Raw genomic sequence first — 21,942 nt, 5'->3', positions numbered from 1 at the left:
TGAGAATGTTGTGGAAAGATAGTTTGATGTATTTGTGCAATCATTGCTTGGAATGCTTGTGTATTGGTCAGGATAAGTAATGCTAGCTGCTGAAACAAACAACCCCAAAAGATCAGTGACTCAACAAAACAAAGATTTATTTCTTGCCCAAGTTACAGTCCTGTGCTCTCTGCAGCCATTCACTCTTCTTCCAGGGCCTCAGAGTTCTCCACTGGGTCCTCTGACATCCAACTGGCCACCTAATGAAAAGTAGAGAAGACAGTACAGTTGTGGGGGCAAACCTGGAAGTGGCTGTGTCACTTCTGCTCATATTTCATTGCCCAGACTAGGTCATGTAGACCCATTTCACTGCTAGAAAGGATGGGAAATGTAGTCTTTCTGAGGAAAAAAAATGAACAGAATGGTGATCACACAGTGCTGTATCACAGTACGTAGAAAGTGCGTATTATGTCAAGGAATACTATCCCCAAATGATGAACTATGTATGTGTAAAAGCCCTTCTGGGTCACACGGTATGTATTTTTACACATCTCATACAAGGAAAACAAAAGTATCAGTAACTATCAAACAATGAGTTTCAAGGCCATATAGACTGGAGGATAGGGAAGAGTGGACTTTGGAATTGGAAGAGGTCTGTGTTTAAATGCTAACACTACCACTAGCTGGCTAAAAACACACTGGCAGTGTGATCTTAGGCCAGTTGCTTAAACTTGTGGGGCCCTCAAAGGCCCCTCATGGGGTTTAAATGAGACAATAAATGCTTACATCAGTGTAAACGCTCCGTGGCAGGAGGGGCTACGTACACGTCTACATGTGACACCACGTACTTTCCCCCTACCTTCTGCTTTTGAGTCACCTCTACTTATAAGCTGAATTTTCTAACTGTATAAGGTGCAATGTCTACTATTTCTGTGTAGTGACTGCAAAATGAGATACTGTCCCATGTTCCTGTCTGCTACAGTTTGAATTGTGTCTCCTCCCCACCCCTCAAATTCCTATGTTGAAGTCTTCACTCCTAGGACCTCAGAATGTGACCTTGTAAGGAAACAGGGTCATTGCAGGTGTAATTGGTTAAGATGAGGTCACACCGGAGAAGGGTGGGCCCCTAATCCAATAGGACTGGTCTCCTCATAAAAGGGGAAATCTGGGGGGACACACACACGGGCAGAATGCCACATGAAAATAAAGGCAGGAATTGAGTGATGCCCTCCCAAAGCCAAGGAAAGCCGAAGGTGGCCCGCAAACCACCAGGAGCTGGAGGAAAGGCATGGAACAGAACAGATTTTCCCTCACAGCCTCCAGAAGGAACCCACCCTGCCAATACCTGCAGCTCAGACTTCTGGCCACCACAATGATGACACAATGAATTTCTATTGTTTAAGCCACTTGGTTTGTGCTACCTTATTATGGATGTCCTAGGAAACTGAGACAATTTCCAAGCAGTTATTGACTCAAATACACAGAATTTAATTGTAAAATTGTATGGCGTTTACATTCTAAAATGTAAAATCCTGATTTCAATGTATTTCCAAAATCAATTTTCCATTCATTGATCCATCGTTTTAGAGTTCCAAAAACAGCAGCAATTTCATATAAGCCACCCTAAGATCCATTCGGCTGCTGGGATCAAACATTGGCTTTCCTTGATGTTTGCTTAGCAGGGCATCAGGGACCCATCTTTGGAACTAGGCTCATTTATGTGACCTCAATGACTGGTGGTGTGACCTTGGGCAAATCCCTTACAGAGAGCCCTGAACCATTCTCCTCCTCTGAAACATAAGTGGGTGAGGCTATGTTTCTCTTGACGTCCAGCTAAGCTACTCTGTGGCTTACAGGAAACCTGGTCATCCAGCAGACGTGTTGGCCTGTGGTCCAGGTGAGCTAAAAGCAGAGCAGCTTACAGAAATCATCTCTGCTAATAGAAAGGGATTTAAGAACAATATTAAAAGAGAATGCTCCAGCAAATTAAATATTCTAAGTGAAGAACTCCAAATTTATTAAGTCTGTTGCCATTGAGAATGCATAATTTTAGCATAAATACTCTAGAAACATTCATTTAGTTTGCAAGGTGTTATTGTTAATAAACAGACCCTGCATCTAGGTTTGTCATGTGTTACTAATAAATCAAGCAAAGAATGCAAATTATAATTATTTTGAATTATCTATTTACTGTTTAATTATATTTAATTTTAGACTCTGTTAAAATGGCCTAAGAAAAATTTGGGATGCTAAAAGATGGCTTCATTTGTGTATTTACTGAAAATAATTAGTTACATTCGTTGTTTGGGGATTTTTTTCCCTTAAAAACTAATCTGGGAAGACATGGACCTAAATAAAATATCACCAAACATGCATTTTTTTTTCTGCCAGGGTTGTAGCAAAATACTGTTTGCACTAAAATCAGTGAGGTAAACCTTTGCACACTACCATGGGATCAATTTAATACAATGATTTGATATAACAATGAAATAAAAGTAACATCAGTACCACCCTTAGATCCAGGCAAGAGGGCCCCTGCCCTGGCTTCTAGATATCACACAGCCTGTTCTGGCTTTGTCTGGCCATGCCGCTCCATACAAGGCATGGAGGCCCCAGGGCCAGGGGACATGCTTGCATGGAGCTCTCTCTCTCTCTGTCTCTCACACACACACACACACACACCTTTCTAGGACACAGTCCAGGTATACACCACCCTGACATCCCTGCTCCTTTCCAAGGCCTCTTAAGACCTGTTACTTGGGTCCTTTCTGCAAGGGTGACCATCATTGGTGTGGTTACGATTCAGCCCAAGGAACAGCCAAGAGGAGGCTGAGATGGGGGTGAGGACAGAGCTGGGACTTGTGGAGTGGGGTGGGGGAGGAGGGAGACACATTTCTGACTGTGTGTACAGCCCCTTGCAGGGCAGGACTGGGCCTGCAGGAAGAGGGTGGGGAGAATTAAGGGGTGAGATGGGAAAGGGGTTAAAGAACAAAACTCTCCTGTGGTTGGTCAGTTGTTTGTTTGTTTATTTATTTATTTATTTATTTATTTATTTATTTATTTATTTATTTATTTATTTATTTTTATTGAAGTTGAATTGATTTACAATGTTATGTTAGTTTCTGCTGTACAGCAGTGATTCAATTATACATTTATGAATCTACATATTCTTTTCCAGATTATTTTTCATTATACGTTATTCCAAGATACTGAATGTAGTTCCCTGTGCTCTACAGTAGGAACTTGTTGTTTATCTATATTATATATAGCAGTTGGTATCTGCTAATCCCAAACTCCTAATTTATCCGCACCCTCCTCCCTTTCCCTGGTGGTAACCATAAGTTTGTTTTCTATGTCTGTGAGTCTCTTTCTGTTTTGTAAATAAGTTCATTTGTTTCTTTTTTTTTTTAAGATTCTCTATATAAGTGATATAACGTGATATTTGTCTTTCTCAGTCTGACTTACTTCACTTAGTATGATAATCTCTAAGTCCATCTATGTTGCTGCAAATGGCATTATTTCATTCTTTTTATGGCTAATATTCCATTATATATATATATATATACATACACACACACACACACCCCCCACATCTTTATCCATTCATTTGTTGATGGATCTTTAGGCTGCTTCCATGTCTTGGCTGTTGCAAAAATGCTACTAGGAGCATTGGGGTGTGTGTATCTTTTTGAATTAGAGTTTTCATTTTTTCCAGATTTAAGCCCAGGAGTGGGATTGCTGGATCATATGGTAAGTCTGTTTTTAGTGTTTTAGGAACCTCCATACTGTTCTCCATAGTGGCTGCACCAATTTACATTCCCACCAACAGTATGGGAGGATTGCCTTTTCTCCACACCCTCTCCAGCATTTATTATTTGTAGACTTTTTGATGATGGCCATTCTGACCGGTGTGAGGTGATACCTCATTGTAGTTTTGATTTGCATATGTCTAGTAATTAGCGATGTTTAGCATCTTTTCATGTACCTGTTGGCCACTTGTATGTCTTCTTTGGAGAAACTTCTATTTATGTCAACTGATTTTTTGATTGGGTTGTTTGTTATTGAGTCATATGAGCTCCCATGTGTTTTATGGAGACACATTAGTCAAGGTAGGAGAGGACATACTTTATCTACAATTTGTCATCTTGATTTATAATTATTTAACATTTCAATAGATGGTGTGAGAGTCTCCATCCATACTCTTGCTCCAGACCTGGCAAATGTGAAGAGAAGTCTGGCCTTTGAATGGTCAATTTTACATCGCAGAGCTTTGAATGGTCCACTGCTGCTGCTGCTGATCTATTTACTAGTTTGTCGCCTAGCACACGAGTTAAGTGAAATTAATGACTGAGAAGAAACAAAAGAAGTGAAGAATAAGAAACTAAAGAAATTCTATAGTTTCATTTTTTCCTCCCTGTGGGTTTTGGAATATGGTTATCAATCTCCAAGAAGCTTTTCCCCTACGTGGGTAATGATGATGATGCTTCCCGTGTGCTGGGCCCCCTTCTGCTACTTACATTAACGAGTCTCATCATTACAGAAAGGACATAGGTGGGCCCTGCAGGAACAGCCTCCCTGTAATATGAGGAACCCGGGACGTCAAGAGGGTGATTTGTACGTGGTCACACGGCTGGGCAGTGGAAGAAGGGACTGGAGGCCAGGCAGGGGGCTGTAGAGTCCCCGCCAAGTGTTGTACAGGGTGTTTGTCTACCGAGCTGTCTGCACACATGTCTGCTTGCAAGCCATTTGCTAGCAACTTTCTGCTCTTCACCAACCGTTAACGTGACCCGAGCCCTAGCCACAGCCGCGGGGTCAGCTTGGGTTTTCAAGTCAGGGGGTTGTTCTTCCGTCAGGGTTGAGCATACTTGCTTAGTACTGTGGGTTTTGTCTTTGTCTTTTTTGTGCTTTGTTTTGCTTTAAGTGCTAGTAGGAGAAAAAGTTTAGCACAGTGCTGGCACTCAGCAAATTCTGGAAAGAAGGGAGGGAAGGAGAGAATACACCTTGTAAAATTAAAGCAATCTGAGACCAGAGACAAAAATGATCACGTGAATCACTCCCGCCCGGCCTCCATTCTCTATCCAGGGGGCGGGGATCGCGGGGTCGGCTGCTGATCTGGCCCTCAGAGAAGGCCCCCGCCAGGAGGAGGGCCAGAGTCTCTCTCGTGAGAACTCTGAACGGTCAGGGGAGAGAAAGACGCCACTCACGCGGCGGAGAGGGCTGGGGACCGATCCCCCAAGGCCGCCTCTCCACTACCTGCCTGCAGCCTCGGCCCGCCCCCTCCCCGGACGCCCCGCCCTTCCAGGCTGGCTGCCCCGCCCCTCCACGGCGTCCCGCCCCTTCGGGCCAGCTCCCCGCCCACTCTCGGCGCCCCGCCCCGCCCCTGGAGGTTGACTCCCCGCCCACTTACCCGCCCAGCCCCGCCCCCTGCGCGGCGTCTGGCGCGCGTCTACCCGCGGTGCATGGTGGGGCGGTGGTCTGGACTGCGCGGGCTCCGCTACCCTGAGGAGCCGGCGTCTCGACAGGATGCGTCGGGCCTCCGCGCCGTCTGCGCCCCAGGCGAGCCCAGACTACTACGAGAGGCTGGGCCGCCTCCAGCAAGGGCTGCGGGACAGGTACGGCCTCCCCGGGGCGGGGCGGGGGACCGGCCGGCCCGGGGCTCCGCCGCCCTGCCCCGCCCGCGGGTCACGGCGGGGCCTGGAGCGCTTAGTTGACCAGAGACGTCCCCTCACTGGAGGGCTTGCGCGGGGGTAGCGGCCGCGTCGCCGGGTTTGCCCCGGAGCGAGAGTGGGAGTTCTCCTGCCTGTCACTCTCAGGCAGGCCCCGCTACACGCCCCGCCCGGGCCTCCTCAGGTTGTCATCCCGCCCTGACGGCCGCACCGCCTCGGCGGTGACAGGGCCGGGAGCGCGGCGGGAGAGCGAGTGTGTGTCTGTGTGTGAGACCCACGCCCTGTTGACATGCAGGAGACCTTGGGGGCCAGATCTGCCAGGAAGGGGGGAAATTTCCAGAGAGAGAGAGAGAAGTCCAGCCGTCAGGGGGTTCTTGATTAAGAAGTCCAGCCGTCAGGGGGTTCTTGATTAAGACATGAGCGATAAGAACCACTGAAGAGAGAAGATTATAAAACAATTTACTGTAAATAACTACATAAAAGATAAGTTGTTGGATTAATATTTAGCTGCTAAATTAATTGGAGTTGGAAATCTCATTAGTTGACAGGAAAGGAAATAGATTTTTGGATCTCTTGATAAACAAAACGTTTAATGAGTGTTAAAAGCTGCAGAATCATTTTAGTGAAGAGGAGAGCTGTGTGTGACAATTCTAAAATGACAGTAATTACACGTAAGGTAAAGGCAGAAGTAAGTGGCTTTGAAAAGTAATTGTATTCGTCCTGTGCTAGATTTAATTCTTGTCGAATGTTTATAGAGCGTCCATCACAGGCCTTCTTAATTACCCTCACATATTTTTACCAATTAACCCTTTTCTGCGTCCTGTTTTCTTCCTGACATGTGGCTGCTCACTCACCCATTCACCTCACCTGCAGCTTTGAAGAAATCACTTCCTGCAGGGCCTTTCCTGCGCCAAGTACCCATCCGCCATTTCCTAACTTACGTGCCCTCCCTTTACAGCCCTTCTGGATAATGGCTTAAGTGACTCGCTCCCTGGGTAGACTGAGAATTCCAGGAGGACAGGGACCGCATCTAGCTGGATCTTTAGCTCCTCTTAGAGAACCTGAAGTTGGGGAGGGGCTTGATAAATGATGAAAGAATGGAAGAAATGAAGAAATCCCCAAGTCAACCAGCTGGTGTCCCAGAGTTGTGAATGTCTTGTGTAAAGCCGAGTAGCCGCGGATTGCCACTAAATAATGACCATTTTCCAGTCAACGCGGAAAAGAGGCAGTGTGATATTTCAGAGGTGTTATTAAGTGTTTGCACATACCTGATAATTAAGAGACAAGATGCCGCTCGGTTCATCAGTATACCCTTAAAGTGCTCTTTGATTCTGTTCCGGTCAAAGAGTAGCTTAGTTACCTCAGGCCTTTGGTTATTTGTAGCTCTTAACCCAAGTTCTAATTTTCCACTGTTACTGGTTCAAATGGCATCTTTTAAAAACTAAGTTAATTTCAGTTATCATTTTTGCTTCCCGTGCTGGGAACGATTGGCTGTTTATAGTCCTTATGGTATAATGACTGTGATGATTATTACTCACTTTATGTTTATAACACTTAATACTTTAACTATTAAGGCAGGTGAGGCTGTTGAAATTATATAAGGAATTTGAGTCAAATTTTATAGCCTATTCATGGTTCTGCATTTGGAGGTTTGTTTTATTTTTAAGGCAGTACAGATCTGTTACTTTGTGTATTCATTTTTCATTTTAAAAGTCTGTAGCTTACTCTAAGGCCTAGCTGGTAAGTGCAGAGGCAAGTAACTGTGGATTCAGAGGAAATGGCAGAAGAAGTATGGAAATCTACAATCTAGGCCAGGAGCGGCTGTGTGACCATGGGCAGGTCTTTCAGCTTCTCTGACCTGGTTCTTCACCAGAAATGAGGGGCGTTGAGTAATATATAAAGTAAGGCCTCAGGTTTTTTTTTTTTTTTTTTTCCTCTAGTCGAGCTATGAGCCGTAAAGTAAAAAAGTTGAAAATGGTGAGCAATGTCTATCATCATCTGTGTCCTATTTGAGTGTTTGGATGTACCTTTTTGTTTGTTTGTTTTAACCAATTCCAGTGACCATAAGGACTGTGGTTCCTAAAACTCTCCAATCATTTTAAAGGCTGCAACCCTGGGTGGTCACAGCTCCTTGACAGTCTGGACACACCCGGGGAGTGGGAGATAAAAACAACTTGCCCTGTCTTGCTCCTCTTAGAGGTGGGTCATTGCAGTGTTACCTGAGACAAAAACAGAATAACAAGTGGCTTGGAAGGAAAAAATTAAGCCCCGCGGCTGCTCTTTACAGACCACCCAGCTGTGTAAAACTTTGAAAGGTCCAGGTCAGGGCTAGAGGTGACTGAAACCAGGGCCTACAGGTATAGGTGCCAGGGCTGGGTGTTTAAAGATTCTGAAATAGAGATTTAAGATGCAGGAATTGCCAGATGATCCTCCCAGTAAGCCTTTCTCTGGCCTTTTATTGGGGTAAATATCTTGTTTTGTCTTGATTTTAGAGTAGAAATGAGAGTCAGCATTGGGACACTGTGGTGTGGATATGGTTGGAAGGTGACCTGTGAGAGTTCATGAGGTTGGCATCCTTTTGCCTGGAGTCAGAAGGCCATGATGATGTGTTTGTGATTTTTCAGTGTTTGAAGTGTCATAATAGAGAAGTATGACCAGCAGATATCTGTATGTACTCAAGGTAGAGCAGGAACAAAGAAGTTTTATGTTTATTATTGAGAAGAACTGCTGCTTGGGAGGTTACGGATTCCCGTAAAAACTGATCCTTTTTCACTAGAGGTCAAAGGTGATTTTTAAAATTACTTTAAAATAAGTTCAAGCTTGCAACAGAAAAGTTGCAAGTATTGAATAAAGACCTCTAATATTCCCCTCACCCAATTCCTCAACTCTTAACATTTTTTTACATCTTCTTTTTTCCCTTTCAGTCTATCTGCCTGTCTATAAAAGCACTCAACTTTCCTGAACCATCTGAGAACTTCAGATACGATGCCCCGTCACTCCCAGAAACTCCAGTGTGTATTTCCAAAAAAAATGAGGGTACTGCCTTACATGAGCACCATTTAACCGTTCCAGTCAGGAAACTAACATTGGTATACCAACCCACAGACCCCCAGTCAGATTTCACCAACTGTCCATGTCACCTCCCAGGGGCTCTTTTGGAACTGGGATGGCTTCCTGTTCAGCAGTTTTGCTCCCTAGCCCTTGGCTTCTGCTGCTGCCACCTCCTCTGCTGCCGAGTTCCCCCGCTTCTTGCCCAGGTTTGGTGTGCAGGTGTGGAAGTAAGCTCTGTCCTCCAGCTTACTACCAGTGCTCACCTGGACATCACAGGCTAAATGCCCCAAATTTGAAGTAATGGTGTTAGGGGCCCTGGTCTCTGCTAACCATGAGCAAGGCCAGGTCTGCTTTTCAGAGGCCTCTTCCTAACACAGCACTGCCTGTGCCCTGCCCAGGTCTGTCTGGTTGGAGCAGAGCCAGCCAGCAGTCTTCAGCCTGGGATGGATTTATGGAGGCTTTGTGTCTAGACCTGGTGGCACCCCATCGCTTTCAGAGATGTCTGGCCATATTGTATTTTGCATATTTATCTTGTTTATTGTCTCTTCTTCCCTCTAGAATGTCACTGCCAGAGGGTGGGGGCCTTGGTTAGCTTGTTCACCATGTCAGTCAGTCTCCAGGCCTCGAACAGAGCCTGGATCTTCGTGGCCCTCAAGACATGATACTTGCTGAATGAATCAACCTGCTTCCCAGCCTTTTATACATTTCCCTGTTTCTTTGAGAATCCTGTTCCTTTTGCTGCATATTGGTATCCTTTTCGCTTTTTAGACTTCCCTAGTGTTTTTGCATCTTGAGTTTCAAACACAGCTGGCATTTTCTGCTTCTTAGACCAGGGAAACTTTCTCACAAAGGTGTGATTTCAAAGGAGATCGTGTTCTAAATCTGACTGCCTGTTACTGATCAGTATGATTAATTCATAAAATATTTTCTTTCTATATTATAGTGAAAAGAAGAGACTGGACCTGGAAAGGAAACTCTATGAATATAATCAATCTGACATATGCAGGTAAGATATGATAGCAGAAAGTTTTAAAACCAATTTGCATATATTAATTAAAATTTAACTCTGATGTATGTTATAAATAACATAGTTGTAGTACTGTTACCATTCTCTTATTTCTAATGTGTAACTGTTTCAGGTAAACACTGCAACTTAATGTAATCAGCATCAAATGTAAGAATCAATTTGATTAAAGTATAAGGTAAAAATGATTGTATTTTCATTATTTGGTATTTGCATTATTATTTCAGGAGTCTATTTTGCTTAACTATCTTAAGAATGAGATGCACTGTAGTCTTACTTACCTTTTTGGTCACAATTTAAACACACTGAGTCTGTGTGATGATTAAGGCATAATTACTGTAGGTGACCTTCCAACAAACTGTTGTAGACAGGGCTGCGTGGATGTCTCATTTGTGGGTGTATGACAATGACTGTTCAAACTATTCTGAGCCGTGGATAGTATATGTGTTATCCTTTTTAGGTTATTTACTCTAACATTGAGATCAAACGTAAAAAAAATTTTTATTGAAGTATAGTTGATTTGCAGTGTTAGTTTTTGGTGTACAGCAAAGTGATCCAGTTATACATGTACATACATACATATTTTCTTTTCAGATTCTTTTCCATTATAAGAGCAAACTTTTAATTTTTTTTTTGTTTTATGGAAACTGAACTTTATCCATAAGCCAAAAGTTACCACCTTTATTATTCACATGAAGGTTTTCTGGCTATGATAGAGTTAAGTTTGTGACTTAGCCATAGCGTAATATGAGCGCAAAATGAAAACCTCTCATCCAGAAGAGAGAGAAACCAAGAATACTGTAAGAGCAAATCACTCATCAGGCCCCTCTGTTTTCTCATCTTCAAAGTGATCCTTCGGTTGTAAGTTTGTGTCCATACTTCATGGTAGGCAGCTGTGTGTTCTGGTGGCTCTGGAAGAGACAGGAGGAGACAGCAGTGCTGGAGATGCTGTGGCCTCACAGGTGGGCCCAGAGCTGGAGGGTCCGTGGCCGTTGCCACCTTTCAAGCTCCCGACTGAAGGGATGGAAGGCGGAGTGCGGGCTTCTCCCGCAGCCTGCTCCTGGGGGGCTTCCTGGCGTGGTGGTGGTGGTGGGCCGGGTGACGTGAGAGAGGATGAGGACCTTCACCAGGCTGCCATTTGCTGAGTTCGTCCTCTCTCAGCCTCTTGTTTCCTGGGAGACAGGGGTGTGGTTTGCTAAAAGCAGGCTTCCTTTGACTGCCCGCAGGAGAAAACCCAGACTGTCTGACAGGGCTGCCTCGGCCTGCTTCCCCCAGCAGGCAGCGCCTGAGACCGGATCTGGGCAGGTGGTAGCTTATTGTAGGAAGTGGTCACATAAGCCTGGAGACGGGGCTGGTCCCCACTGTGGGCCCCGGGGCTCCATCTGTCCGGACCTTCAGATGAGCCGTGGAGACGCCACCCTGCCCCTCATTAGTGTCCACTCTGGGGCAGCAGGAGGGGGCTCCCTACCTGCTGGTTCCCACCCCCCTGCCCCTGTGGTCAGGGCCACCCCAGGAGCTGATAACCCCTCTTCACATCCAGGCTTTCCCTGCTGCAGGCTCAGGAGAGCGGCCCTGGACAGGCTGGACAGCAGGTGCAGCCCATGCCGGTGCTGCTGGGAAGACAGGCTGAGCCGGGGGAGTGTGGGGAGCGCAGGAGAAGCCTGGCACGGTGGCTTTCCAGAGCCTCTGTTATCCACCCCGGTTTAGTTTTCATCACTCCCGTGTGAAAGACAGTACATTGGGTTCCACCTCCATCACTGTCACTTGTGTCAGAAACGGCAGACGTGGGCTGCAGTAAACCCAGCCTTAAGGTTTTTGTTCAGGAGGAAAAATGGGGACAGCCAACCAAGATCAGAATTATTATCACAATAAAAAATTTCTTGACAATTACTGGCTTAGGGGTGGGAGTTGAAGGTTTGTTGATTCATTTTTAACATTTCCAGCATCTTTGCAGATCTGTTTTTGAGGGTGAACATTTTGCAGTTTTCAACTTATTTTTGCTTGAAAAGAGAATGGTGAATAATTATTGAGCCAACAGTAGAAATGCTGTGTACCAGGCTCTTTTATGACTTAAATACTCGTGAAGGAGGAGGCGGCGGAGGAGCAGTGCTGGTTCTGCGGGGGGAGTGGACGGCACTGCTCAGCCGTCCGCCTGCTGGCTTTGACCCTGGGTTTGAATGAGAGTCTCCAAAGGTTTTCTCACAATTTGAGTAGAGTTACAGTCCATATATCGTAAAATATTTTAACACTTAGTATGTCATTGCAATTTCTAACAAAACTTTAAAATATCTGAGAGCTTTTAGGGCATTTTAAATTTCAAAATTTCTTGGCTTATTTTTTTATTTTTGAGGGGGGAGGTAATTAGGTTTATTTATTTGTTTTAATGGAGGTGCTGGGGATTGAACCCAGGACCTCGTGCATGCTAAGCACTGCACTCTCCCATCGAACTATACCTTCCCCCCTCAAAATTGCTTGATGTTTAGAGACTGCGGTTTATTGTTGGATTCTGTTTCTGTATGAGCAGGTGGTTTTGAAATTGTCTGTCTCATAAAAGAATGTTAACAAGCTGTCCATCTGAACATGGCCACATAGTCACTGCTCTTGAAGTCACATTTAATTTTGAGAAAGAAATCCGTATAAATCTTTATGTGTGAATGGTATAATGTGGTTTTGTATCCGTTTCTCAGGAGAGTTATGCCTAGATGTGATACCTCAGTGATGCTGCATTAATTTCCTCTCTAAAAATGCACATGTACCCTTGTCCTTTAGGCTTCAGCATTTGGGTAAAATACCTTAGAATACCCTGTGTCATTAACAGTTTTGTTAAAGAAAATTCTCCTCTTTAGACTTCTTCAGTTCTAACTCCATTGTGTAAAAATCTGCTTTTATTTTTCCAGAGTTAAGCTGAAGTATGTAAAACTAAAGAAATACCTGAAGGAAATATGTGAGTCAGAAAAGAGGGCGCGTACTCGGAACCAAGAATATTTAAAGAGGTTTGAGCAGGTCCAAGCTCATGCTGGGCACTTTGCCACAAATGCAGAGAAGCTTCAAGAATTGAAGGTGACGTCTTGTTTTCGTACTATGGGGGTGGTTTTTGTCTTTTTTTTTGCTAAAATTGGAAATTTAGCTGTAAGTTTCAGGTCCGTGGCAGTCATTAATATTCAGTTGTTCATCCTTAAGATTAGCTGTCAGCTTTCTCTGGGAATTCATTACCGTGTGGCCGACTGTTTTTTTTTTAATTGAAATTTTTATTGCAATAATTGTTAAGTCATACAAAGTTGTAAGAAATAGTACAGGGAGATCCCTTGTATACCTTTGCCCAGTTTCCCCCAAAGGTAACAGTTTGCATGCTGTAGCATAATGTCACAGCCAGGATGTTGACATTGATACAATCCAGGAGTCTGACTCAGAGTGCCCCAGTTTCATCTGTGTGTGTTTATGTTAAGTAGTATGCAGTTTTAGCAGGTGCAGGTTTGTGTATCTACCATCACGGTCAAGATACTGAACAGCTCTGAGACCAGGAGGGGCTCTTACATGATGCTGTTTTAGTTGATATGAATGCTGACACCACAATACCCACTGACATGATACGGAAACACCACTGAATAAAGCTGTCAGATATTAGTATTTTAGTTGTTAAGGGGTTAGATAAAATAACTTTCAGGGTTTTTTGTTTAAAATTTTTTATATTTTCTTTTTTCACTTTTCTGCCTGAATCCACTGTTTATTCATTCAGTATCTAAATACGTATTTAGTGGCTGTTGCGTGCTATGCACTGTAAGTACAAGGATTAAATAGATGTAGAACTCAAGGAGCTTGTACTCCCAATATAAAAGAAGCATAGAGTGTTTAAGAAGAGTAGGGGAGGGTATAGCTCAAGTGGTAGATCACATGCTTAGCATGCACGAAGTCCTGGGTTCAATCCTCGTAACTCCTCCAAAAAATAAATCAGTAAACCTAATTACCCTCCCCCCCAAAAAAAAGAGTCAGAAAAATGAGACTAACCATGAAAGAACTTGAGTACAACACTAGGAAGAAGGATTTTTATCTTGCAAAATTGGGAGAGTTACTGAAACACAGCAGATGTAACTGTCATGATAGCATTTGTATTTAGAGATATAGTTAGTAGCAACACGGAAGACAAATTGAAGGAAGGTAAGCTTTAGGGCAGAAGGATCAACCAAAGAGCTTTGTAAACTGTGTATCAGAAAGAAATGGAAAAAACATGAAAATCCAGGTTCAGGCAGGAGCTGTAGGGATCAAGAGGGGAGTAGCGGGTGGCAGACAGACCACGTGGCCAGCTTCTGCTCAGAGAACTTGAAAGTGCATTTTCTCAGACTTCTGCTTTAGTTGAGGAATTGCTGGAACACCTCTTCTTTGTTATATGACACAGGTAGTTAACTTAAACCGGCCTGGCCACTACGGCCCAGCGCCTGGCACGTGGTCTCTCTTGGCCTCATGGGGTTCCCTCTAGGACGGCCTCCTTCCTTAGAGGGCTTTGCTTCTGTGGCCTGGGCGCCTCTGGCCTCTGTTCCTGGAGGCCGGGTAGGGCAGGGGGCGGGGAGGCCAAGGGGGAGAACAGGGAGGGGAACCCGGGGGCTCTACGATCCAGAACCACCACCGCCATCCCTGCCCTCTGTGCCCCGGGCTCCCCGTTGCCTTAGGCTGCGGGTCACCTCCTGCTACACAAGTTGTGCCGAGCGTGAAGGGCTGGGCTTGGTTGTCACCACTTGTGCTGTTCGGGGCTTGTTGCCCAAGTTAACCCCCCTGCGTCTGGTTACAGGACATGTTGGCTTCAGCACTTCCCTTACTTTTTTTCCTCTGTCAAAGTCTTCCCCAGCTTTTTATTATAAAATGTTTAAGTACACAGAAAAATTAAAAGAATTACTATAATGAACATTCATGCTACAGTCTGAATGCTTGTGTCCCCCTGCCTAAATTCAGATGTTGAAATCCTAACCTCCAAAAGTGGTGTTATTAGCAGGTGGGGCCTTTGAGAGGTGCGCACGCTGTGAGGGTGGGGCTCTGGTGAGTGGGGTTAGTGCCGCATAATGGAGGCTGCAGAGAGCTCCTGGCCCCTTCCCCCATGAAAGCAGAGGGGGCAGTGGCTCATGACGTGGTGGGGGGGCTCTCACCGGGAGGTAAGTGCCGGCACCTAGGTCTCCGACTTGCAGCCTCCAGAGCTGGGAGCGGCCCGTCTCAGCTGTGTGTGAGCCCTCCTGTCTGTGGGGGTTTGTAACAGCTGTAAATACTTTGCTGTATTTGCTTTGCCTGCGTGTATGTATTTTTTCTTGACCCATTGAAAGTATGCTGCAGAAACCATGACATTTCCTCCCTAAAACCTTGCGTGTGGATCCCCTCAGAACAAGGGCGGTCTCCTCCATTGTCATAATACCGTTGTCGCACCTAAGAAAATGAGTAGTGATTCCATAATATTCTTTAATATTGAGGCAATATTGCAATTTCTCCAGTTCCCCCCAGAAGTCTCTATTTTTCCAGACCCAGAGCCAATGGGGGTTCACACATTACATTTGGTTATTTTTTTAAGTCTCTTAATCTAATTCAGTCTCTTACCGCTTTTCTTTTTTTTTTTTTTTTTAATGACACTGGCTTTTGAAGAAGGCAGGCCAGTTGCCTGTAGAATGCTCATGTTATTTCTTTGAGACATCATTAAACTTGTGTAGTGTCCCCCATATTTCCCATAAACTGGGCATTCTGTCTAGACCAGCTCTGCCCAGTTGAGCTTTCTGTAGTGATGGAAATGTGCTGTCTGGACTGATGCTGTTAATACGGCAGCCACCAGCCGTGCGCGGCTGTTAAGCACTTAAATGTGGCTTGTGACCCTGAGGACTGAAGTTTTGATTTTGTGAGTGTTAATTAAAGCTAAATAATCACAACTGGGTCTACACGTGTCCTGCTGCACCTGTCAGGAGCGTTACATCAGGCGGTCCTAGAGCGAGGCTGAGTTTGGTGCCGTGGTTAACATGGTGATCTCCAGTCTCTCTGTCGTAAGGCGCCTTGTTTCCCTCTGTAAAGCAGTAAATTATCTGTAGTGTGGTGGTTTGATATCCTGGGAATACCTGTTCCTCAGCAGCCTTTTCCCTAGTGGTTTCAGGACCCTTAATGATGCCTGCGCCAGTTATAGTGGAGGTTGTGAAGCGCTGTTTGCTAATTCCATCTTCTGCATCTATTAGCAGGCATTCTTCTGTAAAGAAGAGCTTTCTTTCCTTCTCTCATCTCTTCTCTCTCTCCTAATCACCACGGACTTGTGAATTTGTATTTAGTCAGTATATTGTAAATTACTGTAATTATTCTTTTGTTGCTTATATTTTCCCAAGTTTTGCTAGTGAGAGTCTCTTCAAATTGGCCCCTTTATCCTTTTGACATGACCCCATTAATTCTGAGCCTTCTTTGTTCTTGGGCACAATGTGGTCCAGGTTTACTTATACTTTCATGCCTCAGACATGAAAGTGGCCTCTTACCCAAGGAGCTGCGGTCCCTTTGAGTGGGTGAAGGTATTTAGAAACCAAGATCTGGAGGCTAGATGTGCCCAGGCAGCAGTGAGTCTTGGTGACAGCACTCCACATTGCTTCTCTCAGTACTCAGGCAGAATGCTTAGCTCAAAAGCAGTTGTTATCAATATTGTAAACCTCTTTTCTTTTCAGAGGTTGCGCAGAGAAAATTAAAGTGGTGGACACAGCAGGGAATTTCTTCTTCCCAGTAAATAAAGGAAATAATAGAAGTTTTCCTCTTATTTTTCTTATTTTCTTACTGATGCTGTACTTAATTGTTTGTCGCATTATAACCAAATGTGAGAGGGAGCAGTTTGAAAGGAAGCGTCATCCTTCGTAAATATTTGTATACTGAGAGCATTTGTTGCATATGATAGGATGTGTTTAAAAACCTTATCATGAGCTGCTAAATAATGTCAGGGTGGGGAACCATTTTAAGGAAGAGAATGATAAACAAAATTTGTAGGACTATGTAAAGCTCTATTCATAAATATCATTCAAAAATTACATAGGTGTTCCTCTTTGAATTTTGCACGAGAAATGCCTTTAGAAAGAAATCTGCCGATGGCATAAAAGGGCAGATCATGTAGCAGCAGTCGGGAGGGATGTGTGTTCTGTGGAGAACTGTACTTTGGCTGTGACCCTGAGTCCGAGGCTGGATGCCTTACGTTCCCAAGAAACCAGACGCTTATGCTGGTGACACCACTGACTCAGCAAGCCGTGGGTGAGCTGAGCATCCGAGCGGGCTTTGTCTCTGGTGTCTTCCTGCCTCTCCCTTTGTGCCAGCGTCCAGGTGTAACCTTAGGGGTGTGGAGCCCCCTGTCTCCCTCAATCCCACCCCACTTGGCTCTCAGGTCTTCACCCCTTTGCTGACTGACCTCAAGGAAGTCTTAGGTGCCAGGTGTTCTGAACATACACTCCAAAATACCAGGGTATTTTCCCTTGAATAGAGTCCAGTGACTGCAGATGGACCTCTTAACTGGTGAAATTCCAGAAAGTGAAGCCAAGTGAAGCAGTGTGAGAGAAGTGGGGGTTTTGCCCAAATTGTATTAACGTTCCTCCAGGAGCATTTGTGTTCAATAGCAGAGGCGTTCTGAAGATACAATGTCATTATTTAAAGATGTGGTTCTTACTGAATTTCTCCCTCTTTGTAGGACTAGGACCTCTTAATTATAGAATGTTGAGGTCTTTTAAAATGGGCTAAAAGCTTTGAAGCTCAATGGATTTTTTTGGATTTTATTTCTGTATTTGGGGGCCTATAATTATTTTCAGGGCTTTATAAGGATAGTGATGTCATGTAGTTTAGAAAGTACAGTTTTGTGGCTGTATTGCTACTAATCGGATGGATAAAGAGGCTGAATAAACTCACTTCATGAATGTCAGCAGGAGTATCTTCACAGGGGTGAAGACTGTGCCCTTCTCTCCCTCCTCCTGCCCCCCACTCCCCGACTTAGCAGCGTTGGTGGAAGGGCCTCAGCTGGTTCTTAGAGCAGTTTTGCTGGGGTGCCCTTTGTTCTAATCTCAGGTTGGCGCTCTCCAGAGCTGACCCTGAGACAAGGGTTCCGATGTGAGGGGCCTGTTTGGGAAGGGCAGGGATGCTGGTCGGCAGGTGGGGAGTGGAGACGGGAGGATGGGTGGCAGAACAGGGGTGTTGTCAACCACCACGATCAGCGCCTGGCAGGTAGTTCAGAGCACCTGGGACAGGCGTACAGGGTGCCTGAGCATCCCTGACTGAGGATGGGGGGGAGCTGACTGACCACATGCTCCTGCAGGCAGGGCGGCCTCCTAGCTCCTGAGGAGCCGTGAGCACAGAGATAAGGGTGCTGGACTGTGGGAGCACCAGGCAGGTCCCGGGGTCCTGTGTGGAGGGTCGCCAGCGGCTGCTTAGCCTTCCATGTTATGTGCCGGTGTGAGGCTGGCATGCTGGGCACTCAGGGAGGGTCCCCAGGTCGGGAGGGTCATTGTCTGGTTACGCTTCTCCTATGCCTGAAATCCTCGAGTGCCTGGTCTTTTCAGGACAGAGCCCAGATGCTGGCCTCCGCCCGCACACCACCCCACGGCTTCAAAAACTTCTGACCATGCACACCAGCACACACATGCGGTCCTTCTGTCTCGCTCACACAGACTCGCAGCTGTTCCCGCTTCCTCTCCCCAGCCTTTCCCCGTCCACCTTCGCCCACCACCCCCGTCCCTCCCTCCTGTCTCTGCTTGCTCCCCGATTCCTGTCTCCCTCCCCCATCTCCCCACCTGTCTCCTCCACATCCCCATCTCTTCCCCTCTCTCCCTCTCCCACGTTCCCCTCCACCCCCACGTTTTCCTCACTATTCCCCCATCCCCTACCCCCATCCCCCCATGCCTCCCCCACAACCTGCTACGTCTTTATATCCCGCACACGTGCACACTCTCGCTCTCTTTGACACACTTGCTGAACGATTTGGATTCCCTTGAAAGCACCACATTCACATTATCTCCTACCTCCTTCAGCTAGAAGGCCTCTGTCCCTGCCTCCTGCCTGGCGTCTGTGTCATAGTGAGCTCGCTAGGCACTTCCCTCGGTGCTGTCCTCGTTTCCGTGTCCGTCTGCCCACCTCACGGCCAGCTCCTCGTCTGCCGTCCCAGCGCGCTCCGTGTCTGGCCCAGAGCGTGTCCTGGAGTGCGCACCCAGTAAGCACCCACTGAAGTTTTCCCCATTTCTGTCCTCTCTTATGGACCATGGACAGCTGAGTGAGAACGAAGGTGGTGCTGACTGTGCCCCATGGTGTTCCTCCAGAAGCATTTGTGTTTAATAGCAGAGGCGTTCTGAAGATAGAATGTCATTATTTAAAGATAGGGTTCTTACTGAAAATTCTGTCATCAGGTTCTATGTGCCTGTAGAGGGTAAAATTTGAGGAGAGCAAATGTTTTGAGCTCTTACTTAGTTCCTCCTAATTGTTGTGACAGCCACTGTGGGCAGACATGACCTTCAGGCTCCTGGAGGACAAAGTCTGGAGCAGATCCCATTTTACCAACCAAATGTTTTGCCTGTTAATGTGTACTGGTTGAATAAATAAATATCCCACCATATCTGCTGGTAAAAGTTCAACATCTAAGAAGCCTGTATGCTGGAAAAAAATAGAAGAAAACACAAAGACTGTGAATTGTAGCTCCATGTCTCATATTCATCTGAGAATCAAACCAGACAATTTACATAACTCTGTGTAGCCTTTCTTCACCTGTAAATGAGGAGGCCAAGCCAGCTGATCTTAAAGCCCTGTGCAGCTCTGTAACAGAGAATTACTGTACAGTCCCAAAGACCAACAAAAACAGAAAGCGTATGAAAAAAAGGTAATGGTGGTGCTTTCAGGCAGCTGGTAATGTGACGAGGGGAAATTGAGGAAGTGTAAATAAGAATAAAGGAGAACAGAAGGAACACATTGGAAAACGGGATGGGTCGTGAGTGTGGAGCTATCCCAGACACAAAAGATCTGCCAGGGCCTTCGTCTCCTCCGCCTGTGACCCCAGATCACTGTCAACAGATTTCATGAATTGAGCTGAAATGAATTGCCTGTACAGAGTAAGGAAGTGAACAGGACAGGCCTCCTGTATTTAGGGGCAGCAGCTAGCCCAGGGCCGCGAAGCAGTACAGCACAGAGCCACTTCCTTGTGGGCTGATTCAGTGCTCTTGGGTTTATTAAAACAGATTTTCCTAGGCGAGTTGCTGGATGCAAGGATTGTCCTTAGAGAGGCTCTGGGCCTGCAGATGCTTCTGGGGCCTGAGTAGTTTGGCCCCTGAAGCAGCCAAGTTGACCGTGGGGAATCCAGGCCACATGATGAGGGAATAGGGCCCGAGTCTGCGCCCAGGAGAAAGGATACAGTGCAAGGCCTGATGTCTCGTGGAGGCAGAAGCAGCACATGGGACCTGATCAGAGAAGAAACAGGGAGTAAAATGCGAAAGACTAATGGCTGGAGAAATAGGTGCAGGTAGACACCTGCTCTCCTGCTTCATTAGGTATCTTTAGCTAGCAGGTCTTGGAGAGATTCAACTATGTAGTGTTTTCCACGTAAACTCCCCCTGCCCCAAAAAACATAGCAGAACCCTTTGCTTAACTACAGGTAAAGGAGGAATTGGAACTGGGGAGCCCTGTGGCTTCTGCAGAGCACGGTTGAAAACCCCTGCTCTCCAGTGTTCAGGAGGAGGGTTGGATGGATAACAACCAAGTACTGCGTATAAAAATAAAAGGCAAAGAAGACGAGCAGGAACAGTTCAAATCCATGGGCCTCAATCATGCAGAGTTATTTTGTATCAGTTATCAACTTATCACAGTAACTATTTCAATTTCAAATACAATGTACAGTTTTTATTTGCATTATTCATTTAGAGGAGTACTTACAATTCAATAAATTTTTCAGATGCATGGAGAACACTCTACATTGGACTCTTAAAGACACTTCCTCGCTGTTCTTTATGAAGCCCTAATGCAGTTACCACTTTTTTGCTTCAGTGAAATGAATGGACTAATACTCTCATATTTCCATGAGAAAGTGCTCTGTCTTTAGGAGCTGTTACCGAATGATCCCAGAATGAGGAGATCAGGTGTGATGCCCAGTGCATGTTTACAGCTGATCTCAGAGAGCTTTTGTAGCCACAGGAACAAAGCATTTTTGCTTAAGGTTATTATGTAATAAATCTGTTTGTTTTGTTTATTTTGTAATCTGCCCCTGTCTCTTTTTAAAGATACTTTCTCTTGGAATTTGTAGAGTATACCTGTTTAAAGCTCTTGGGTTAAAAATTAAATCTCTCTGGAGTTCAAAGGAGTGGGTATAGAACAGAGAGATATAAATTGTAGTTTCTTAATTGCCTTATTTCTATATCTTTTCTTGGCTTATTTCATCATTTGTACTGGCCTTATGAAACTTATTTAATTAGGTATCTGTTTGTATCATTGCTGCTATCTGTTGTGTTAATAGCATTCTAATAGAGAAAAAAGAAATCCCTGCTTAACTGTTATTAAAAATGGGGCAGCGTGTAATACCTTTTAAGATATTTTGAGGGAGGCAAGTCAGTTTTGGTTATTATTGTCTGTTCATTTTTTTATATGCCAAAACAAAGGCTCAGAAAACAAATTGCTAAGAAAACAATTTTCTAATTTGATTATCTCAGAGGAGTGTTTCTAATTGCAATGCATCACTGCCTAATTTAGAAAATGTTCTGATACTTATCTGCAATGGACCACAATCAGGGACTTTTTAAGGCTTTAATTACCAACATATGAATCAAAGTGCTTTTTATGCCTTCCTTTTAAGAAAAAGTCGTTCTATGATGGAATCACTTTCATCAGTTCTAGTGTGATAATGATGCAGACATCTGTATGTCGTTATTAGCACCAGAGCAAACTTGATTCCTATGGTGCTGATCACTGACGTCTACAGTGTGTTTGTATTCATGGAAAACAGAATTTATTTTAAGTTGATGATCTAGCGAATAATATACTCTGTTGCTGTGACTAATAGGACCATGATATTACGTAGATACCATACAGATAAGAATTCAGTAGGATTGCTTTCTTTTCCTTTTTTAAGGACAAAACTTTTCCGAGAAAACACTATCTAATGTGTTACTTTCATAATAAAGTAACTGGATTTTCATGGTAGCTTAATATATCAAGGTTTTATTTCCTAAATTGATAAAAGACTAAGTAAAAAATCCATCAAGTTTTATTTAAAACATATAA

At 44.8% G+C, this 21,942-nt stretch overlaps 1 protein-coding gene across 3 annotated transcripts in view; it reads left to right on the top strand.

Annotated features, from left to right (window-relative positions):
• Positions 1-5,428: 5,428 nt before the first annotated feature.
• Positions 5,429-21,942, top strand: part of KIZ (kizuna centrosomal protein) — a 90,840-nt gene continuing 74,326 nt past the window's right edge. For 2 of the 3 annotated variants that reach the window (XM_032461739.1, XM_032461738.1), the window contains exons 1-3: positions 5,429-5,591; positions 9,640-9,702; positions 12,618-12,780. In XM_032461739.1, the coding sequence (XP_032317630.1) occupies positions 5,503-5,591; positions 9,640-9,702; positions 12,618-12,780 (315 nt within the window). In that variant the 5' untranslated portion in view covers positions 5,429-5,502. The remainder of the gene's footprint in view (positions 5,592-9,639; positions 9,703-12,617; positions 12,781-21,942) is intronic. The other variant, XM_032461741.1, reaches the window with a different exon arrangement.

The sequence above is a fragment of the Camelus ferus genome, chromosome 19 (genome assembly GCF_009834535.1).
Source record: "Camelus ferus isolate YT-003-E chromosome 19, BCGSAC_Cfer_1.0, whole genome shotgun sequence".
Lineage (NCBI taxonomy): Eukaryota > Metazoa > Chordata > Mammalia > Artiodactyla > Camelidae > Camelus > Camelus ferus.
This window is presented reverse-complemented; position numbering and strand designations above follow the sequence as displayed.